Consider the following 20298-nt stretch of genomic DNA (forward strand, 5'->3'; position numbering starts at 1 on the left):
GCTGGGACACATACAAAGACCAGACATCTGGATATTAGAGCCTGCTAGGGGTACTAGAAAGGCATCACCTGGGTTCCAGCCTTGGCTCAGCCCTGGCTCAGCTGAGCCGTAAAACAAGGGGATTTGGTATCGCATCCTGGCTGGTTCTAGAGCTCCAGATGCTGTGATGTCTCCTCCTGATCTCATCCAGACCAGGACAGGGTATTGGGGTGGGGATGTAAAGTTGGGAGGAGGCTTGTGTTAAGCAAGGGTTAGGGAGATGTGGGGGAGGAGAAGGGGGAGGAGCCAGGCGGCCCACACACCTGTGGATGAGAGTTGCGTGTTCATGCACACATATGCATGCATGTGCACTTTGCCAGGCTGTAGTGAGTGGGTGGGAGGTGAGGGCAGTGAGATTGGGGAGGGGTGTCAAAAAGTGGGGCTTGATGGCTAGCCTGAGTTTGGTGGTAAGTGGGGAGCACTGGACTTCCCCCTGAGTCCTGATCCCTTGCTTCTCTCCCTGAGCTGCTCTGCCTTACAAATGTATCTACCTATCAGTAAAATGGTCATAAAGGCATCTGCCTCCTAAGAGAGTTAAATGAGGTAACACATGCAAAGCATTTAGCAGAGTTCTTGGGTCCTGACAGGTTCTCAGTAAATTGCAGATCTTGTGAGGATTACCACCCGGTCTGCTTCAGTCTGCTTGGGCTGACCCCAGATTTAGTACAGCTCCCTTCTTCCCTCCCTTCTCTCCTATGTCTTGCTCTTAATGGTGATAGTTTAAGGCCTCCTCTTTCAGGAAGCCCTCCTTGGATAAACCCAGCCCATTTTCCTGAGCCCCTCTCCCTCTCTCTCACTTATTATCTTTTCATTTCCTTTTAGCACATGATTGTTGAGCCAGGCATTGTGCTAAGCCCTACTGGGGATATGGAGACAAAAAGGACACTGGCCCGGCCCTTGGATCGGACAGCTTGGGCGGGGTGGTGGTGATGGAGACATATATTCACAAGTAACAGCAATACAAGGCAAATGGTGATATGGAATAATTTGAGCACAGAGCAAGGAGCAAAGGAATTGAGTGGTGATCAAGGAAGATGTTGGAGAGAAGATAGCATTGGGTCTGGTCTTGGAGGAAAAATGAGCTCTTGATGGGTGGAGAAGGCAGGACAGCATTCCTGGCAAAGAGAACCATATAAGAAAGGCCTGGGAGTGTACACCTGCATCGCTGACGTTACCATAGAGCCGGGCTGAGCGCAGCTGCGGAGGGCTCAGGGTAGGAGGGAGGGTGGAAAGTGGAGGCCCAGTTCCAGGAGCCCTTGAGTGCTGGCTGAGGGGTTTGTGCTTTATCCTATGAGTAATGAGGAGTTGCTGAAAGATTTTGAGAAGAGGACTGATTACCCTTACTCTTGGATTTTAAAAAAATTATTCAAGTAATATACATTCTAAAAAGATTAGAAAATTCAGACAAGCAAGCAAACGAAAATCAAACCTCAAAGGCCATTTTAGGAAGCTCTCTGTGGCAGTGTAGCGGTGGATGAGAAAGTTGAGAGAGTGGAAGCAGGAGGCTGGTGAAGACGTCCAGGCCAGGAAACAGAGGGCCTGGGTTGGGGTGGTGGCAGTGGGATGGAAGCACGGGGGCAGGTGGAGAACGTTTCAGCATCTCTGGGATTCCGGACACGTTGACTGGGGCGGGTGGGTGGGGAGAGAGATTTGGGAACTTGAGTTCTGGCTGGTGTGCCTGGTGGCATGGGGTCACTGGTCGAGGGAGGGGTGAGGGAGCCGACCACAGCAGCCTGCGTTTTCCTTGGGTGAGACAAGGCTGAACAGAAGGACTAGTTGATTCCCTTCACCCAAGCCCAGGGTCTCTGGGCAGCAGAGACGGCCAAGCCTCACCTTGGGCTCAGCCCCATCTCCCCAGGGTCTGACCCACTACCCCCATCTCCTCCAGGAGCGCCTGGCGGTCCTGGACAGTCAGGCTGGGCAGATCCGGTCCCAGGCTGTGCAAGAGTCGGAACGCCTAGCCCGGGATAAGAATGCCTCCCTGCAGCTGCTGCAGAAGGTAGCCCCAGTCAGGTTGGGTGGGGGATGAGGGCTGGCGAGGGGCTGGGGGAGTGGGAGGTGAGTGCAGAAGGGCTGGGGTGGAGACTGGCCAGCCAGGTGGGATCCCCCTTTACTTGGGGCCCCTTGCCCCACTCCCACTCCTTTCTGATTCTGCCGCTTTGGGCTTGCAGGAGAAGGAGAAACTGGCTATGTTGGAAAGAAGATACCACTCGCTCACAGGGGGCAGGGCTTTCCCGAAGACCACGTCGACCCTCAAAGAGGTAACGTGGTTGGTTTGGGCCCCAGCCTCAGGCCCAAGGGGTCTCCTGGGAGGCTCTGGAGCAACACATGGTGCCTTCACCCCAACAGCTGAGGTTGAATATGGGGGCATTTTCCTGAACTGGAGAAATTTGAGTAGGAATGGCTCTGAGGTCTGGGATTGGATCCTCTATGGCTACCGGCTGCTTCTCTGCAGCTGCCTTTCTGGGCCCCAGGAGCCCACTGATCTTACCATTTCGGGTGACTGAATACATCTGGGGGATTCAGGAGGCATGGGTGGGGAGGATGGCAGCTCAGAGGTTTGGTAAGGGCCAGGGCTGGGTGGACTCAGCTCAAGGGGCAGCATAGGGATCTAGGGGTCCTGATCTTGGAGCTCCCTGGGCTTCTGTCTGGAACTAGGCTACAGGCTGAGAAGTGGGCGTAGGGGCTCGTTCTTTCCTGAGTCTTTGCATGCCTGGTGTTTGAGGCCCAACCAGGACATGCTGAGTTTCCTGCCTCATTGCGCGCCTGGGGTGGGGTGGCTGGGCTGAGTGTGAGGGGTGAGGCCCCTCACACATACCCTCTCTGTAGGCTGAACTGCTCATCTCCGAGTCCTCAGAGGTGGGGCTGGGGATGGCGGCTCTGGGTCCCTTCCCAGGGTCTTCTCAGGCTGGGGCCTCCTCTGGTCCCTTAACCCCACCTGCTTCCACTCAGCTCTGCCCCAAAGCACAGGAGGTAATCACAGCTAACTGCCTGCTCTGCTGTACTCACTGCCTGTCTGCCTGCTTGCTGAGCTTCTGCGCTCAGCTCCTCCCAATGGCCCAGCTGAAGGTCGTGTGGCAGTAATCCTTTGGCCAGAGTTTGTTGTTCCATAGGTGCCTGGGCAGTCCATGCAAAATTAGAGCACAATTTGCATATACATTTGCATATATTCTGCATGCCATCCATCAGTTCTCACAACACACTGGACCTGCTAGCTCATTTTCCTTTTCTGTGATCCCTGGAGGACAGTCCCCCTCTGGAGCTAGGTCAGGATGGCCTCCCCTGGATAGGGCAGGCTTAGGATCCTGTACTTTTTGATTCTGCATGCATTTTGGATGCCTACCGTGTCCCCAACACCTAGATAAGCTCCGAATTCTAAGGATATGCTCAGAGAGTACAACAGTCCCTGTCTTCCCAACCCACAGTCTGGTGTGTTAGCATTTTTCCAAGTCCTAATCCTTGGGCAGTGGGCTGGTTTTTCTAACTGGGCTTTTAGCTACTCCCTGCTAAGGCCTCTTTCTCAGGGCCCGTCTTGCTCAGGTCCTAGTGGTGCCTCCCGTCCCTGCTCCTTCTAGCTCCTGCTCCTGCTCCAGGAGATGGGGTGTGAGGGGACCCATGGGAATGCTGTGACTGGTGCTCAGTGATGCATGTGTGTGCCTCATTGGGGATGCCCAAGGTGTTGGAGACAGAAAGACTCTCTGGGAGGTGGGTCCTGGTCCCTAGTGGACTCTTGGAAGACCTTCCTCAGGCTCCTTCACCTGCCCCTAGCCCAGGGCAAACCCAGGAATGGGCTTTCAGGGTATGCCCACGACAGGGCCCGGATGCCAAGGCAGCCTCAAGAGTGAAGGTTAAGAAAAGCCTTCAGACAGTCAGTTCTGCCTGCCCTTTTCTGCCCCCCACCCCACTACTCGGCAGCCAGCTGAGGCCACAGTGGGCAGCTGAGCTCCCCACGCACCCCTGCTCTGGATTTTGTATTGAATGGAGTGATGGCCCTTTGGCATGGAGTGTGGATGTCGGGTACCTGGTTGAATCCTGTTAACCTGTTCTCTGCCCACCCTTCCCCCTCCCACCGGGCACCCTAGGAGTATGTGAGCCTGGCAGAGGTTCTCCAGCTGTGCTCCTGCTTGGACCCCTATGCTTCTGCCACCTCCCCCAGCGCACTCGCCCAGCCCCTGCCTGACAGTGAGGTACCAGCCACCGAGTGAGCCCACCTATGCCCAAGGGCCTCCTCATGGATGCCCTCGATTGCCCCTCAGGCCTGGGTTGGGGGTCAGCAGGGTCTGTCTTCAGCAGTGAGGGAGAAGGGCAGCTGGCGTAAGGGGGCTTGGGAGTGGCTTCCTCTCTTGCCTGGGGCTTCGGGATCTTCCTTCAGCTCCTGATGGCTCAAGGATGGAAGGTCTTCTTCTGCTCTAGCGTGAGGGCATCCTGCTGAGAGGACCCTGGCTTTCCCGGGCTCTACAAGCCTACTCTGCTCTGTGTGTCCTACTCTTACCCTTCCCTTGCCCGTGGGCAGGGCCATCTCTTGGGTTCCTGTCCCATTAACCTCTTGTATTCCCTCCTGTGTCTGGCCTTCCCCCAAGTACGTGACGCTTGAGCAGCTAAAGGCCATGTGGGGCACCTCGCCTGTGCCCGCAGCACCCTCGCCAGGCCTGCCTCCCTGGGCCCCTGCCTCCCAGGACCTGGTTCCCACCACCTGCCTTCTTCCCGCGCTGCCCTCTTCTTCCTCCTTCGCTTCTATCCCGCCTTCAGCCCAGGTTGGTGGTCTGTGTGTTCCTGCCACCCGCAGCCCACTAGTGGCGTGGCTCTGTCTGTGTGTGCTTTGTCCGTGCGCAGTGGCGTCTCAGCCCTCAGCCGGCCCCCGGGGGGGAGCTCTGCCTGCCGGTGGGGGGGCTCCAGCTGGCTGGCATCGTGGTTGGCATAGCACGTGTCTGTGGTCTGGGAGTTGTGCCCTGTTTCTCTTTGCCCTTAGCATGTTCACGGCAACTGTTTTCTCACTGTGTTTTCTTCTCTTTATGCTCTCCTTTCTCCCTTCCTTCGTTCCTATTTTCCCTTCCCTTCTTGACTGTTTCCCTGATAATGGCCTTCCTCTACCCTTCCTCCAACCTTCCCCTTTCTTTGCCCTTTTCTTCCTTTTTCCTCCCCTGTCCTTTCCCCTCACTCCTTGGCCTTTCCTTGACCTTTCCTCTCCATCCTCCCCCTCCTGGCCCCTGTCCTCCTCCCCGTGCCCCGTCCAGATGGAGAAGCTGCTGCTCCCCGCTGTAGACTTAGCGCAGTGGTACCAGGAGCTGATGGCCGGGGTGGGGACCGGCCCCGCTGCAGCCTCCCCTCGTTCCTCCCCCCCGCCTCTGCCCGCCAAAGCTTCCCGTCAGCTGCAGGTAACCCCTCCTTCCCTGCCCACCCCTCTCCAGGCCCCGCTCCTCTCTGCTCTGGGGACCTCTTGCCCATCCATCAACCCCACAGTGCTGCCTTAGGTGGTGGGGGGTTAATCCAGCCGGGGCAACAGGGGCCTCTGGACCCTGAGAGGGGAGTGAGGGTCTCCTCTTGGGCAGCCATCCTGGCACTCCGGGTGTGGAGGACCAGCCTCCTGAGTCTGAGGGCGGCGTGCTTGGCTGTCCAACAGAAGGAGGCTTGGGAGCAGCAGTGCCTCGTGCTGTCCTCGGTAGCCCTCACCCCTAGAGCTTCTCACTCGGTCTTGGCCTGACGCACTCTTGAGTCTGTTGTCTCTGGAACTTGTGTGTCCTAGGAGAGTTGCCAGTATTTTGTTGTCCTGGTCTCCCCAGGGGTGGCACTTGGAGGCAGGACAGAAGGGGACAAAGGCTCTGAAGTGCTCTGAGGACACGCCCAAGACTCCTCAGAGTTGCCACTGGGGCACGGCCCTGCTCGAGCCTGCAGCAAGCTGCTGGCCACGGGGTGGGGGAAGAGTATGCGGGCAGTCTTCTTCCCAACGTGTCGCTCCACTGACCGACTGTAGGGCCTGAGTCCCCCTACCCCCCAGTGCCTCATTCTTTGAGTGAAGACATTGCACCTCTAAGACTGTGGTCTCAGCTAAAATTCCGTGTTTCCTTTGGGAGTTGTTTGTGTGACGTTTCTATTTTGTGCCCAGCTGGTTTGAGATTTTTACGTGTTTTGATTCATTTAATCATTACCACAGGCCTTTGAGGTAGATAACGATAACTCTCGTTTTACAGATCAAACACTGGGGCCCAGAGAGAAGATAAGTAATCTCTCCGAGGTCACACAACTAGGAAGTAGCAGAGGCTACGCTGAGGGCCAGGGTTCTTGACTCCAAAGACCATATTCACCAAACATTAGTGGTGTGAGGGAGCTTGGCGATTATTTAGTCTAGCCCTACCCCCTCCTTTTGCAGATAAGGAAGCCAAGGCCCAGAGTGGGGAGGTACGTGGCCCAAGGTCACAGCCCCTTGGCAGCAGAGCTGGGACCGGAGGGAGCCCCGGCCTCCAGTCAGTCTCCTGTACAGCTCTGCCCGTTGGTGTTAACTCCTCACATGGGTTGATTTACAAGGTCCTTTCTAAGTTGCAGGGTTGGACCAGGGATTGGCCCAAGGAGGAGCAGCCTGGGAAGGAGGCTTGGCAGCTGCCAATAACATCTGTCCATTGGGCTGGCCCAGGAGGCTCAGTGCTGTTGTCAGCTAGAGACAGAGGCCTCGGGAGCTGGGGCAGTACCTTGGATCACGGCCAGCCTAGATGCCTTGGGGGTGGTGGCCAGTGGGGGAGCCGGAGATACCAGACAGTGTCTCTTCCCTCCAGGTTTACCGCTCCAAGATGGATGGTGAGGCCACTAGCCCCTTGCCCCGGACCCGCAGTGGCCCCCTCCCCTCTTCCTCTGGCTCTTCCTCCTCCTCCTCCCAGCTCAGCGTGGCTACCTTGGGCCGTAGCCCCTCCCCAAAGGTCTGAGGACAGTGGGAGGGCTGTGTGCGTGGCAGGGTGGTGATGGTGGGGGATGGAGACAGCCACACTGGAGAGAGGTCACAGCCACCCATGAGAGCCTTGAGGGTGGGGGGAGGTGCCTTCTGAGCCTCGGGGGCTCCCAATGCTCCGTTTCCCTCCACAGAGCACTCTACTCGCCCAGAATGGCACAAGCAGCCTTCCTCGCAACCTGGCAGCCACGCTGCAGGACATTGAGACCAAGCGCCAGCTGGCCCTCCAGCAGAAGGGTGAGTGGCTGCAACGCCAGCCCACCTGCTCTCCTGGGGGCCCTGGACATCTGCCACGCACTCTCCACCCTACCTCATCCATGCCTACGCCTTTCCCAGGATGTTTTTCCTTTAATTGGGATCTAGGCAAGAGCAAAAAGGATTTGGATTAGATACCTAAAGAAGAGATTCCTGGTTATTTATCAAAAGACTAAGGGCAGGGGACTAAGGGTTGGCGGGGCAGGGGTCAGGGGGTGGCTGTGAGATCTTTCCTAGAGACCACAGCAAATAAGGGAAATGCTTGTTGACCTGAGTAGAGATAGACGTTATCCTGTCTGGAGGCAGGGGGTTGGACTTGATGACCTCCACAAATGCTTCCCTAAGATATTGGCTCTAGGGACCCAGGAGTCCTGGTTGCTCGTGTGTGTGCGTTTTGTTTGTTTTGAAAGTCCAAGTCAGTACCTTTCTCCCTTCTTGTCCCCTCTGTGTCTCTACCCGGGGCCCCCCTACCAGTCGAGTCGCTTCCTGCTGAGCCCCTCCCAACTGACGACCCAGCAGGTAGAGCGTTGGTCATTGAGGGCATTGCTTTGGCCAGGCAGCCCCTGCCCGGGCATCCGCATGATGTATTCTGCCCAGGCCCCCACTGCCCGCAGGCAGACTTCCAGGCTGAGTTGGGTTGGGGTGTTGGGCTGACCTCACCCCTCCAGCTGAGCTCTCTCCTGCCTCAGCTGGGCTCCGCCTCATCTGCCTTCCCTCCTTTCCTGCCACTGGCACTCCTGCTTCTGCATCGCCGCGGGGTCTGCATTGATGTGGGCGCTCATGGGGCTCCCAGCACCTATTCCTTCACCCTTCCCCAGCAGCAGAGTGGGTGCATGTGCCCTGCCCACCTATTCAGGCCATGGTTGTGAGCTGGAGCCACCTGGCCGTCGTGCTGCCGGGGCCCCACCTGGGCAGGTTCGGTGCCGCGTGTGGGCTCAGTACACAGTGGGAGCACTGAAGTCAGGCTGCATGGCTGTGGCCAGGTGTGCAAGTGACGAAGCGTCTCCAGGGCAGCTGGACCTGGAGCTGGGGGTGCTTCAGGGAAGCTGGTGGCGGGCAAGGGGGCTGCCCCGTGTTACCTTCTCCCCGCTCACCCCCTCCCTCCGTCTGCGATGCTGCCAGCGTCCTCCCTGGGGAGGTGGGGCGCCCACCATGACTCCTCCTGTCGCTCCTGCAGGGCAGCAGGTGATCGAGGAGCAGCGGCGGCGCTTGGCTGAGCTGAGGCAGCAGGCGGCGGCCGAGGCGCAGTGCCAGTGGGACGCCCTGCATGGGGCCGCGCCCTTCCCGGTCGGGCCCTCGGGCTTCCCGCCGCTCCCACATCCCTCCATCCTGCACCACCTGCCGGCGGCCGGGGAGCGAGGAGAGGAGGGCGAGCACGCCTACGACACGCTGAGCCTGGAGAGCTCAGACAGCATGGAGACCAGCATCTCCACGGGGGGCAACTCAGCCTGCTCCCCGGACACCATGTCCAGGTACCTGCTCCCCGGCCCCCACCCGACGGCCGCCGTCCTGCCCACACCAGGGCCACCGCCTCCACCGTGTGCCTCCTCCCCTTGCCTCCCCAGTGCCAGTGGCCTGGATGTGGGGAAGACGGAAGAAATGGAGAAGATGCTGAAAGAAGCTCATGCAGAGAAGAGCCGGCTCATGGAGTCAAGGGTGAGGCAGATCTGGGCCACGGGGGTTGGGCAGGGGGAAGGCGCGGGGCCCCGCCAAGGGCCTCCGCTCTTCCCCAGGCCCCTTCACCCACATTGTCCTCGCAGCAGTCCCTTGAGGAAGAGTGTTTTCAAAGCCTGTGTTCTTCAAGTGGAGGATGTGGAGGCTTGGCGAGATGACCGGTTTCACAGCTCTTAGGGAAAGGGGAGGCAGCACCCAGTGTCCAACCGTGAATTTCCCGTATGGGAGCTTCCAGTCTTTGTGTGTTCACTTTTGTGGACGTTTGGCCACCACAGAAATTTTGATTCCTGTCTACCTGAGTGCCAGGTCACTCCTCTTGGGGATGGCTAGGAACTGGGGTTGAAGTATGGGGACAGAGAGAAGGCAGATGTCCAAGCCAGAGCAGAGGTATTGGCTGCGGCAGCCTCATGTTGCCTACCGATGGGACTGGGACACAGCAGAGGGGCCAGGGGTTCATCGTGGGCACAGCCAGGCTGAGGAAACTGTGCCTGGGGGGGAGGTGAAATAGAGAATCTGCAGAAGCTCGTCTGTCTCTATCATCCGGGCACTCTGCATGTCTGGAGTTAAGAGTGGGACCCGGGGAGCAGGAGATCAACCAGAAAAGAAGGCCTCTTAGTCTTATTTACTTCAGAGGAGGGCAGATTTACAAACATCTCTTGACAAATGGAGAAAAAGGAGGTTCTGCTAAGTTTTGAGCTGGAAAGAAATGACAGATGGGAGTTAATAATATGAAGGTTGTTATCATTGATGAAGACATACAAAACATCACCCACATGCTCTGTATTTAATGATTTGTTGTAATGACTTAAAATCTTTTGATAATGGCTTTCATAAGTTCATTTTTTTCCCCATAAAATCTGAAGTTCAACTATAAATGTTTCTCATTTGGAGTTTCAGAGGGCCTTCACTTATTGATTAGGTTGTTTAGAAAATCCATGTCCTAGGAATTCAGATAAAATTATAAAAGGCCCATTTCTTATTGAGTGCTTCCTTCCTGCCAGAGTTAGTGATGGGCATTTGCTCACATGATCTCATTTAACTTTCGCTACAATCCCAGGAGTAGGCACTCTTGGCCCCATTTTACAGATGAGGCAACTGAGGCTTAGGCAGTTTGTCAGGATCCAGAGCTCATAGTGATGGTAGAGCCAGGATTTGAAGCCAGGTTGGTCTCACTTTAAGGCATTTACCCTTGTCAGTCCTTAGAGAGGGTGGGCTTGGAGAATGACGGCCCCTCATGCCAGGCTGCCCTCTGAGGTGGGTGCCTCCTGTGGCTCTGCCCAGGCCTGAGGAGGGGTGGCGGGGACTTGGGGGGGAAGAGGGCAGTGGTGGGCACTGAGCCCTGGCTTTGGGGACAGGAGCGGGAGATGGAGCTGAGGCGGCAGGCCCTGGAGGAGGAACGGAGGCGGCGGGAGCAGGTGGAACGGAGGCTGCAGGGCGAGAGCGCCCGGAGGCATCAGCTCGTGGAGAAGGAGGTCAAGATGCGGGAGAAGCAGTTCTCGCAGGTGAGTGGGTGATGGGCTTAAGGGTAGAGCTGACGAGGGGTCGGGATATCCCAGGGTACTACCCCTGTTGGGCTGTAGAGCCTGTTCTCTCCAGAAAGGATTGCACGGGCTTCCCTGGTGGCGCAGTGGTTGAGAGTCCGCCTGCCGATGCAGGGGACGCGGGCTCGTGCCCCGGTCCGGGAAGATCCCACATGCCGCGGAGCGGCTGTGCCCGTGAGCCGTGAGCCATGGCCGCTGAGCCTGCGCGTCCGGAGCCTGTGCTCCTCAACGGGAGAGGCCACAACAGTGAGAGGCCCGCATATAGCAAAACAAAACAAAACAAAACAAAACAGAAAGGATTGCACAAGCAGAATTCTAACTGCGCTGCACCTCCTTCCCGGTCCCTGATGCCCTCCTGCTCCTGGTGCTTTGTGGCTGTCCTAGCCTCACTCCACCAGACCTTTTGGCTCCAGGCCCCACCACCAGCAGCTGGTCTCACTCTGATTTTCGGTTTACATCTCCAAAAGAGAATGTACTAGTTTCTCCTTGGGACAAGAATCCATCCTTACATAAAAGCCAACCCTGGGCTTTTTCCTTATACAGGAGACTTGAGCAGAGCAGTTGAAGGGAGAGGGAGAAATTAGGTTGGGCAGGGAAATCGACTTGCGTGTCTGATCCCAGACCCTGGGCCCCTGGGAGAACCTGTGAGATTCAGACAGGTTGTCCCTTCCTCTGGGGGTTTCCATAGGCCTCCTCAGCATGGAGGTCCTTCCCAGCAGTGACTGGTGATCATAGCTCCATGATTTCCTAATGATGCTGCAACATGAATTCTAAGGGGTAGGTTGGCTCAGGAATTTAGAAATAATTAAGAAACTGTGACTTTGATCTCTGTGTTTGGAATCTTTTGCTAAATGCCTAGTTCCCCTTTCCTGTCTCTGTCTGGTCTCTTTGGGACTCTCTTCTCTAGCCCCCTGCACTGGGGCTCAGGAATGGCTGCAGGGGCCACCAGCCCCTGGAATCAGCTCATCTTTGGGGCACCTCTGGGAAGTTGAGCGTTTTGTCCCTTTTTTTTTTTTTAAATAAATTTATTTTTATTTATTTATTTTTGGCTGCATTGGGTCTTTGTTGCTGTGTGCGGGCTTTCTCTAGTTGTGGCGAGCGGGGGTTGCTCAGCAGTTGTGGCACAGGGGCTTAGCTGCTCCACAGCGTGTGGGATCCTCCTGGGCCAGGGCTCGAACCCATGTCCCTGGCATTGGCAGGCAGATTCCTAACCACTGTGCCACCAGGGAAGTCCCTGTTTCTTCTTTAAATAATTTGTGATGTTTCCTTTTCATGTCATTCTAACGTTCTTCCTCGAAATAAAGAGGAGAAAAAATTCCAGTTGACTGAGAATTCTAGTTAAGTACAGAAATTTTGAGGTGGAACAGACCTTAGAGATCCTCTAGTTCAAAGCCCTTGTTTACATATAAGGAGACAGAGGCCCAGAGAGGGACTGTGACCCAAACAAGGCCCCCACAGGAAGTCAGAGACCAGGCTTCTTATTGGGCTTTTCTTTCAAGAGCATGTTCACATCTGGTCCTTTGCTTTGTACCATTCAGCCCAGGAGGGAGAGGAGGGGCAGGGACAGGACCAGGACAGCTGTGTCTGGGAAACTGAGGTGTAGAGCCGTTCAGCAGTTTGCCCAGACCTGGGTGGAGTCAGCACAGGCGTGTCAGGTCCCTGCTTTGGCCAAAGCCCCATGAGACCAGAGTGACAGCCAGGAGGGTGGGGAGGGAGTGATGGCAGGCTTTCAGGGGTTCGGGACTGAAGCCAAGGGGCCCGGGCAAAGGAATGACAGGGGAAGAGGGGGGCCCCCTACTGATCCTACCCTCTGCTCCCAGGCACGACCCCTGACCCGCTACCTGCCGATCCGGAAGGAGGACTTTGACCTGAAGACCCACATTGAGTCCTCAGGCCACGGTGTGGATACCTGCCTGCATGTGGTGCTCAGCAGCAAGGTACAGGGCCCCGGGGCACAGGGTGGGTGTCGTGGTGGAGACCCCATGTTCAGAGGCACCTCCTGGGTCCTCGGAATAGTGGCCTCAGTTCCTGCCCTAACACCAGAGGTCTCTGTCCCAGGACCAGGTGTACTGGCCTGAAGAGATGTTGGGGACAGCCCTCCCATGAACACAGGCACAGGCGATGGCACCGACATTGCTGCTCAGGGAGTAAAAGTTTAGGGGCTGCACATTTGGGTCTTTTTTCACCCCTGCATCCCACCAGGTCTGCCGTGGCTACTTGGTCAAGATGGGTGGCAAGATTAAATCATGGAAGAAGCGCTGGTTTGTCTTCGATCGACTCAAGCGCACCCTTTCCTATTATGTGGGTGAGTTCTCCCAAGACTGCCCCAGAGCCAGGACCCCTGGGCTCTGTCACCCAAGACAGCGGGTCTTCTGGAAGCTTCCAAGTGGGGCCCAGGGGCTTGAGCTGGGTCTTGTCCTCCCCTCCCTGAAAACGTAGAGAGTATACCTGGTTCACCTCCATTGATTTGTTCACTCATTCATTTTTTCAGCAGTATTACTGAGCATCTAATAAGTGCCAGGCACTATTTTAGGCTCTGGTGATAAGCAAGGTGGCCACAGCTCTCTCTCCCTTGGAGCCTTTTGTCAGGGAGGCAGATAGTGAACGAAGAATGGTGGGAGTGCTGTAGGGGACCCCAGATGCTGTGGGCACACGGAGTCCTCTGGATCCCCCCTCGGGCAAGTTCCTGCAAAGGCACCAGCACAAGCAGCTGAGCAGTGCCCGGGACGCTCAGCGCAGCCCTGAGGACAGCCCCCTGGCCCATCCTGCTCCTTCAGCCCTCTGCACCCAGCCTCCAGCTTAGTTTCCTATCCCTGGAATTCCCTCTGGACAGTTCCCACGTGGAGCGTGGGATGCTGTATCATATCCTAGTCAGGACAGGCTAGGCTGCGCTGTGAGAGCGACCTGTCCTAAGATCCCAGTGGCTCAAAACCCGCGTTTTCCTACTTACTTCTGGTATGTGTCCATGTATGTCGTGAGTTGGCGGGGCTCCGCTCTGTGTCAGTGTTCTCTTTGCTTCAGAGCATGCCTTTCTAGAACGTTGCTGGTTGCAGTGGCAGAGGGTAAAGAAAAGCCTGATTGGGTTGGCACTGGCATTAAACGCCCCAGCTGGGGTCTGTCCCCAAGTCACTAGTGGGTCTGTTCAGCCAGTCACCCGGCCCCACCCAACCACAAAGCCGGGAGGAGCGGTCCTGCTGGGAGCCTGGAAGGAGAGGGCTGGAGGGTTTGGTGCTGGAGTCGCGCAGGCCTGGAGCACCCTGCTTCCCCCCTGACCTGGTCCCCAACCAAGTGCCATCCCTTCCGAGAAGCCCTCCCTGACCACCTGGGCCCTGCGTACGGGGAGGCTGAGACACGTGTGTCCCCCTGTTTCCACCTAGGCTGGGAAGGGACTTTGTCAGGATTGAGAGGAACAGGCCCGGGAGGACAACTCCATCTTAGCACGGTGAGGTTGAAGTGCCCCTGGGGCATCTAGGGTTACGAGAAAGGTCAGGGTTAGAGGCAGAGTGAAAGTTGAAGCTGCTGGAACAATAATAATAACGATAACACTAATGATAGCAGATCATACTTACTGAACACTTGTATGAGCCACATGCCGTGCTAAGCACTCTACGTGCCTCATCTCATTTAATCTTCACAGTGATCTTGTGAGGGAAGCACTGTTTTTACACTCATTTTACAGATGAGGAAAATCAGGCACAGAGAGGTTAAGTAACTTGCCCAAGGTCTCTCAGCTGCTAAGAGGCAGAGCTGAGACTGATCTTGGGCAATTAGACTTTAGAGCAGAGAAGAGGGAGGAAACAGAGCTGCACTCTGGGGCAGGTCCACACTTGTGAGGAAGGAGGAGAAGGAGGAGAAGGAGGCACCAGCAAAGCGAAAGGGGCAGGAGGCAGGAAGCCACATGCCAGGTGCTGGGCTGGTGCTTGGCGTGTGTGACCTTCCTTAATGTCTATGAAACAAAAGGAGACCCAATCAGATGGGGGAGGGGGAGGGCAGGGCGGAAACGGAGAAGGAAGCCAGCCAAGGGAGCAGACACGTGCAAGCAGGGGGTGTCACCAGCGACGACGGATGCTGCAGAAAGGCCAAGAGTAACGTGGACCCAGAGACCATTTGATTCAGGGGTTGGATCTTGACGAGAGAATGGTTTCCACCACGTAGCGGGGTGGGAGCCACATTGCACACGATCCATCAAGCGTAGGTGGGAGGCAAGGAAGCAGAGGCAGGAATGTGTCACTCTTCCCAGTCAAGGAAGAGATGGGAGAGAACAGAGGCTGGGGGGAAGGCCAGGCCCAGGGGCCAGGATGGGGCTGGGTCCCTGTTCCGAGGAGGAAGTGCCGGGTGGAGGCGGGCCTGTGGCTGGATCAGGGCCCTGGGTGTGCCTGGCCTGCTCCTTGAAGCTGACATCCTCCCTGCCCTTGTCTGGACCCTCCTCCCACCTACTCCATGAAACCCTTCCATTCTACAGTGTCCGGATCAGAAACCACCTCTGTGAAGCCTTTCCCGGTCCCACCTCACTGGGAGCGGTTCCTGCCCTCCGCTGTTAACTCCTGTGTTATACAGGATCCCCCTGCCATGTGGTACCAGCCCTGGGGCATGATGACGTCATGACAGATGCCACGTGTATTGTGCCAGACACTGTGCTGAACAGTCGGAGTGTGTTCTCTCACTTAACACTCGTGACTGCCAGTGACCTATAGGCGTTCTCTTGGAGTTCTAACCATGCCCAAGTCACACAGCTGATAAGTGGCTGTGTGTCTGCTTTCCTTTACCCCGAATTGTGGGCTCCTAAGAGAAGGGTCTCTGACTTCTTTGGATCCCAGTGCCTCGGACTCATTTATTCAACATTGATTGAGCACCTGCCGTGTGCTAGGACATAGCAGTCAGTGTTGGAGAGCTAGACCTACGAACAGGTAAAGAAGGGTTCAGATTCAGCACTGTGAGATCTGTACAGAGGAACATCCGTGCTGTAGGGGCACGGGAGAGCACAACGGTGCACGCCAGTGGTGACGATTGCAATGGGTCTTGAAGATGACATAGGAGTTTGCCAAGGGAATGGGCTGGAGACCATTCCAGTGTCGGCAGGAATGTACTGTTGGGGGACCGTGAGAAGCTCAGCCTGGCCGGAGAGAACTTGCGGTTGGTGCAGGGGAGGGATGTGAGGCAAGGCCAGAGGGGCGCGTTGGCACGGGCCTGTCAGGGACCTTTGCCAAGCCAAGGAGGCAGCAGCTTCCAGTGAAGGAACTGGCAGAGACGCTTGTGAGCCGAGGCAGCAGGATTCGATTTGCTTCCGGAAGCTCCCCCCTTGGCATCAGGGCCAGCGAGTGGAGGGGCAGGGCGCGGGGCAGGGGCACATTAGGAGGCTGTAGCAATGATCTGGGCCTGAAATGACACTGGGGGTGGGGGAAGGTACCAGCCATCGCAGTCTGAGTTAGTGATCTTGTGGCCTTTCCTTTGTGACTTGGGCTCAGTGCCCAGGACGTCAGTTGAGGTGCCTGCTCGGTGTCTGCCCCAAGATGGGATGGCCCGGGCCCTGTGCTTTCCCCTGCCAGCGCCCCGTCCCTGCCACCTGAGCGGTCATCTGCTCTGCGAGTTTGCCCACCTCCTTCCCGCCACCCCTACCTCCAGATGCTATGTGCTTCCTTCCATTTTTTACTGTTGGAGTTAAATAGATAAATGCATTCATATAATTCAAAACTCAAAACACATAAACAGTTTTAAATTGAGCATTACGCTCCGTCTCACTACAGGTAACCACCTCTAAATCTCTTGTGTCTCCTTCTAGAAGATCTTTAGGGGAATATAAACAAATGCAAACATGTATTCTTGCCTCTTTTCTTACACAAAAGGTAGCACCCAATACAGTCCTTGTTTTCCTGCTAACGTATCTTAGAGATCTTTCTATCTCAAATATATCTGTATCTAGATATTGATATCTGGGCATATTTTATAAATTTCTTTTTTTAAAAATTAATTACTTTTGGCTGCATTGGGTCTTCGTTGCTGCACGTGGCTCTAGTTGCACCGAGCGGGGGCTACTCGTTGCAGTACGCGGGCTTCTCATTGCGGTGGCTTCTTGTTGCGGAGCACGGGCTCTAGGCGTGTGGGCTTCGGTAGTTGTGGCTCGCAGGCTCTAGAGCTCAGGCTCAGTAGTTGTGGCGCATGGGCTTAGTTGCTCCGCGGCATCTGGGTTCTTCCTGGACCAGAGACCAGGGCTCGAACCCGCGTCCCCTGCGTTGGCAGGCGGATTATTTTTTTTTCTTAAATTTTTTTTTTTTTTTTACTTTTATTTATTTTTTGGCTGCATTGGGTCTTTGTTGCTGTGAGTGGGCTTTCTCTTGTGGTGAGCAGGGACTACTCTTCGTTGCAGTGTGCGGGCGTCTCATTGTGGTGGCTTCTCTCATTGCAAAGCGTGGGCTCCAGCTGTGTGGGTTTTAGTAGTTCCAGCACGTGGGCTCAGTAGTTGTGGCACACGGGCCCTAGAGTGCAGGCTCAGTAGTTGTGGCGCATGGGCTTAGTTGCTTCGTGGCATGTGGGATCTTCCCGGACCACTGTGCCACCAGGGAGGTCCTTAGATTTATTTCTGAATCTGTATCTATATCAGATATTTCTCTGTCATTCTATTGAACAGCTAGATGTATTCCATCATGTGGCACACTCTGATTTACTTAGCCATCTCCACTTGATGGCTACTTGGCTTGTTTCTAATCTTTCATGACTATTCGTACTGCTATGGTGAAGCTTGTAAATTTGTTATTTTGTACATGTGTAAGATAAATTTTCGTTAAGTGTAAAAATGGGCTCGAGGGGCAAACACCTTTCTAACTTTGGTAGATGCAGCCAAACCATTCCTAAGGGTTTACCAATTTATACTCCCACCTGTCAGATTTATTACACCGCCTGTTTTTCCACAGACTTACCAAAAGTGTGCTGTGTATTTTGGGTACATTTTTGCCGTTCTGATAGGTTAAAAGTGGTATCTCAGTGGAGTTCTAATTTGCATTCTCTATAATTCTGAGTGAGGCTGAACACTGACCATGTGTTCCGGGCTCCCTGCTGGGCTCTGTTTTGGAGTCCTGGGAATCACTCCATTTCCCACGTGAGGACGCTCCATGTCCACGAGCCTGGCCCTTATTCCTTTGCAGACAAGCATGAGACGAAGCTGAAAGGGGTCATCTATTTCCAGGCCATCGAGGAAGTGTACTATGACCACCTGCGCAGCGCAGCCAAGGTGAGGGGCAGAGAGACAGCCCTGGGGAAGGGGTGGGCCCAGCAGTGCTCTGTGAGCAAAGGTCTCCAGCCTGCCCTCTTCAGAGGCTTGGACCCATCTCTTGTTCTCTTTGTAAACTTTCTCTTCCTCTCTCCCTCTCCCCTTCCCAGAAGAGGTTTTTCAGCTTCACTATGGTGACTGAGGTACCCCTCCCCATATACCTGTAACCAGAACTACTGCACATTAATGCCTCCCGTACCCTTCTCGCCCCTGACCCTTGACTCTCCCCTAAGCACCCGCCCTTCCCCCAGGCCTGAGGGGGGAGCCAGGTGGGTTGCAGAGAGCAGGAAGCCCCGGTGGGCGTGAGTACGCTTGCTTGCCTCCCAATCCTGAGATGATGGTAGGATGTCTCCCTCCGTGAGGGTGGGCAGTGCAGAAGGGGTGGCTACAAGGGGAGTAGGGGGCCCTCAGAGACTAGATCTGGTCAATAGGATTGGTAAACAGGAGATGCTTGAGGCTGGGACCATCTGCCTTCATGCAGGTCAGCCTCCCTCCCGCCAAGCCTCAGATGCCCACTCCATCCCTGATCTCTGCCCTTCTGGGGTCCTGGGGCCCAGCATCCCACTTGTAGCTTTTTCCATCTGTTCCTCTTTTGCCAAGAAGAGACTCTGGTCCTCACTGGAACAGCCTTTTGAGACTGAGTCTTTCCCTTTTGTGCCTGTGGGTACCAAGGAACAGTGCCCCCACCTGGCAGCGTCTGTCCCTGCCAGGGTCCAAGGACTGCCCAGCTGAGAGGAGGGGACCGGCTCAGCTTGGGGCCCACCCGGTGGTGGGGATTGGGCTCTGGGCCTATTTAGGACTCAGCCTCGAGCTCCACGGTGTCCTGGAGTCAGAGAGAGGAAGGGCAGACGGCAAGGCAGGTGCAAGATGCTCCTGGCCTTCGGGGGTGGGCCCTAGCTTAGACCTTCCTCTCTCCCTCGCCAGAGCCCAAACCCGGCCCTCACCTTCTGTGTGAAGACCCACGACCGGCTGTACTACATGGTGGCCCCGTCCGCAGAGGCCATGCGCATCTGGATGGATGTCATCGTCACCGGGGCGGAGGGCTACACCCAGTTCATGAACTGACCGAATGGGCCTCGTGGACCCTCAGGCCGGCCCAGGACCCATGCCCAACTGCCTGCTGCTCCGCTCGCCCCCGGAGACAGTCACGCCCTGGGCCTCAGGCATCACACAAGTGCTCCCAGAGGCCCTGGAGGGCAGAGCATGAGTGGGGTTTTGTACAAGAAGTGACTTCATAATGTTCTGTAAGGAGCTCGTCCTGTGAGTTTCTGAGCTCCGGCCCCCTAAAGAACCAGCCGGGAGATAAAAGTTGGGGAGGGGGGCTTTGCTGCCTCCTGGGAGCCCAGAACTTGCAATAACCCTTCAGGGTCCTGCCCCAGGCCCAGCCAGGCTGAGGAGCTGTCACAGAGGGGCCCCTCCACTCTGACCTGGCACCTGTGCTCCCCAGCCTGTGTTCTCTTTTGTAAAGGACAAATTATGGTACCAGAAGCTGCCAAAGATCCCCTCTTGCCTCAGCCCCCTTTGCAGGGGCCTTGGGGGCTGAGCAGAGCCACATTCAGAGTGGGGTAACAGCTCAGGCGGTGTACTTCTCAAACCCCGCTCTACCCCATTGTTGTCCTGCGTCTATATTTTTTATTTGCTGAAGGGCCAGAGACCGAAAGTGTCAGCCTTGAGGTCCCAGCCCTATCACCTTTTTACAGACCCATCACCATGGTCACCACAGTGACGGCTTCATCGCCATGGTTACATACTAACTGCTGTGGCTCCGTGGCTCAGCCCACTGCTTCAGCGGTGGGCCCGTCTGAGGGTATGTGCCGTCATCTCTCCAGCCCAGGCCCTTGGGCATCTCCTGCTGGGGGGAAGGGGCTGCACACCTTCTCCCTGCCCCCTGCCTGCGCCTCCAGGCCCTGATAACACAGCCTGCCGGCTCCCCTGTCCAGCCCTCCCCCTTCCACTCGTGCCTTGCCTAGAGCCAGAAGGGGTGAAGCTGGCAACTAGAGACCAGAGGAGGAGCCATTGGATGGGAGAAGAAGCTAGAAGGGCTGTCCTTGGGGTTCTGTTATAAGGCTGAGTCTCTGACAGACAGAGGGCTGTTCAGATTCTCCCGATGGAAGTCCTGAGCAGGAGAGGAAGCAGCGGGGGGGCCCTGAGGTCTGGTTGCCCCCCCCCCGCAGCCTCGGAAGGGGGATGAAATGGACAGCAGAGGACCAGGCCTCCAGCTGTCTGTGCTCAGCCCTTTCCGCCTTAACACTGCGCCCACCTCCCTGTCCCCCTTCCCAGTCCTGGGCCGTGGTTGCTGGGTCCAGGCTGGATGTTTTTCAGTATTTGTAAGCATCTCAGCAGAACAATAAAGCATTTGGACTATGTCTTTGGGAGGCCTGGTGGTGGGGGACATGGGGTTGGGATACGTGGGGTAGGAAAGCTAGGTCTCCCCACAATGCAGCATTTCTACCTTATTAGATGTTCCAGGGACCCAGGGCCCAACTGTGACCTTCAGGTCCCTACCCTGCCCCCACTCCACTATGACCAAGGACCGGCCTGGGGGTGGGCTCTTCAGGGGTAGAGGATCAAGAGGCAGGAGAAGGCAG

At 56.1% G+C, this 20298-nt stretch overlaps 1 protein-coding gene across 50 annotated transcripts in view; it reads left to right on the forward strand.

Moving 5' to 3' along the window:
* Positions 1–20076, forward strand: part of PHLDB1 (pleckstrin homology like domain family B member 1) — a 45207-nt gene extending 25131 nt beyond the window's left edge. For 11 of the 50 annotated variants that reach the window (XM_067039051.1, XM_067039037.1, XM_067039045.1 and 8 more), the window contains 15 exons: positions 1928–2038; positions 2211–2300; positions 4620–4793; positions 5274–5414; positions 6807–6947; positions 7111–7213; positions 7706–7750; positions 8409–8703; positions 8797–8887; positions 10261–10407; positions 12267–12383; positions 12649–12751; positions 17586–17671; positions 17821–17853; positions 18635–20076. In XM_067039051.1, the coding sequence (XP_066895152.1) occupies positions 1928–2038; positions 2211–2300; positions 4620–4793; positions 5274–5414; positions 6807–6947; positions 7111–7213; positions 7706–7750; positions 8409–8703; positions 8797–8887; positions 10261–10407; positions 12267–12383; positions 12649–12751; positions 17586–17671; positions 17821–17853; positions 18635–18775 (1818 nt within the window). In that variant the 3' untranslated portion in view covers positions 18776–20076. The remainder of the gene's footprint in view (positions 1–1927; positions 2039–2210; positions 2301–4619; positions 4794–5273; positions 5415–6806; positions 6948–7110; positions 7214–7705; positions 7751–8408; positions 8704–8796; positions 8888–10260; positions 10408–12266; positions 12384–12648; positions 12752–17585; positions 17672–17820; positions 17854–18634) is intronic. The other 39 variants (XM_067039061.1, XM_067039067.1, XM_067039069.1 and 36 more) reach the window with 14 other exon arrangements.
* The last annotated feature ends 222 nt before the right edge of the window (positions 20077–20298 follow it).

The sequence above is a fragment of the Kogia breviceps genome, chromosome 7, assembly GCF_026419965.1.
Source record: "Kogia breviceps isolate mKogBre1 chromosome 7, mKogBre1 haplotype 1, whole genome shotgun sequence".
Lineage (NCBI taxonomy): Eukaryota > Metazoa > Chordata > Mammalia > Artiodactyla > Physeteridae > Kogia > Kogia breviceps.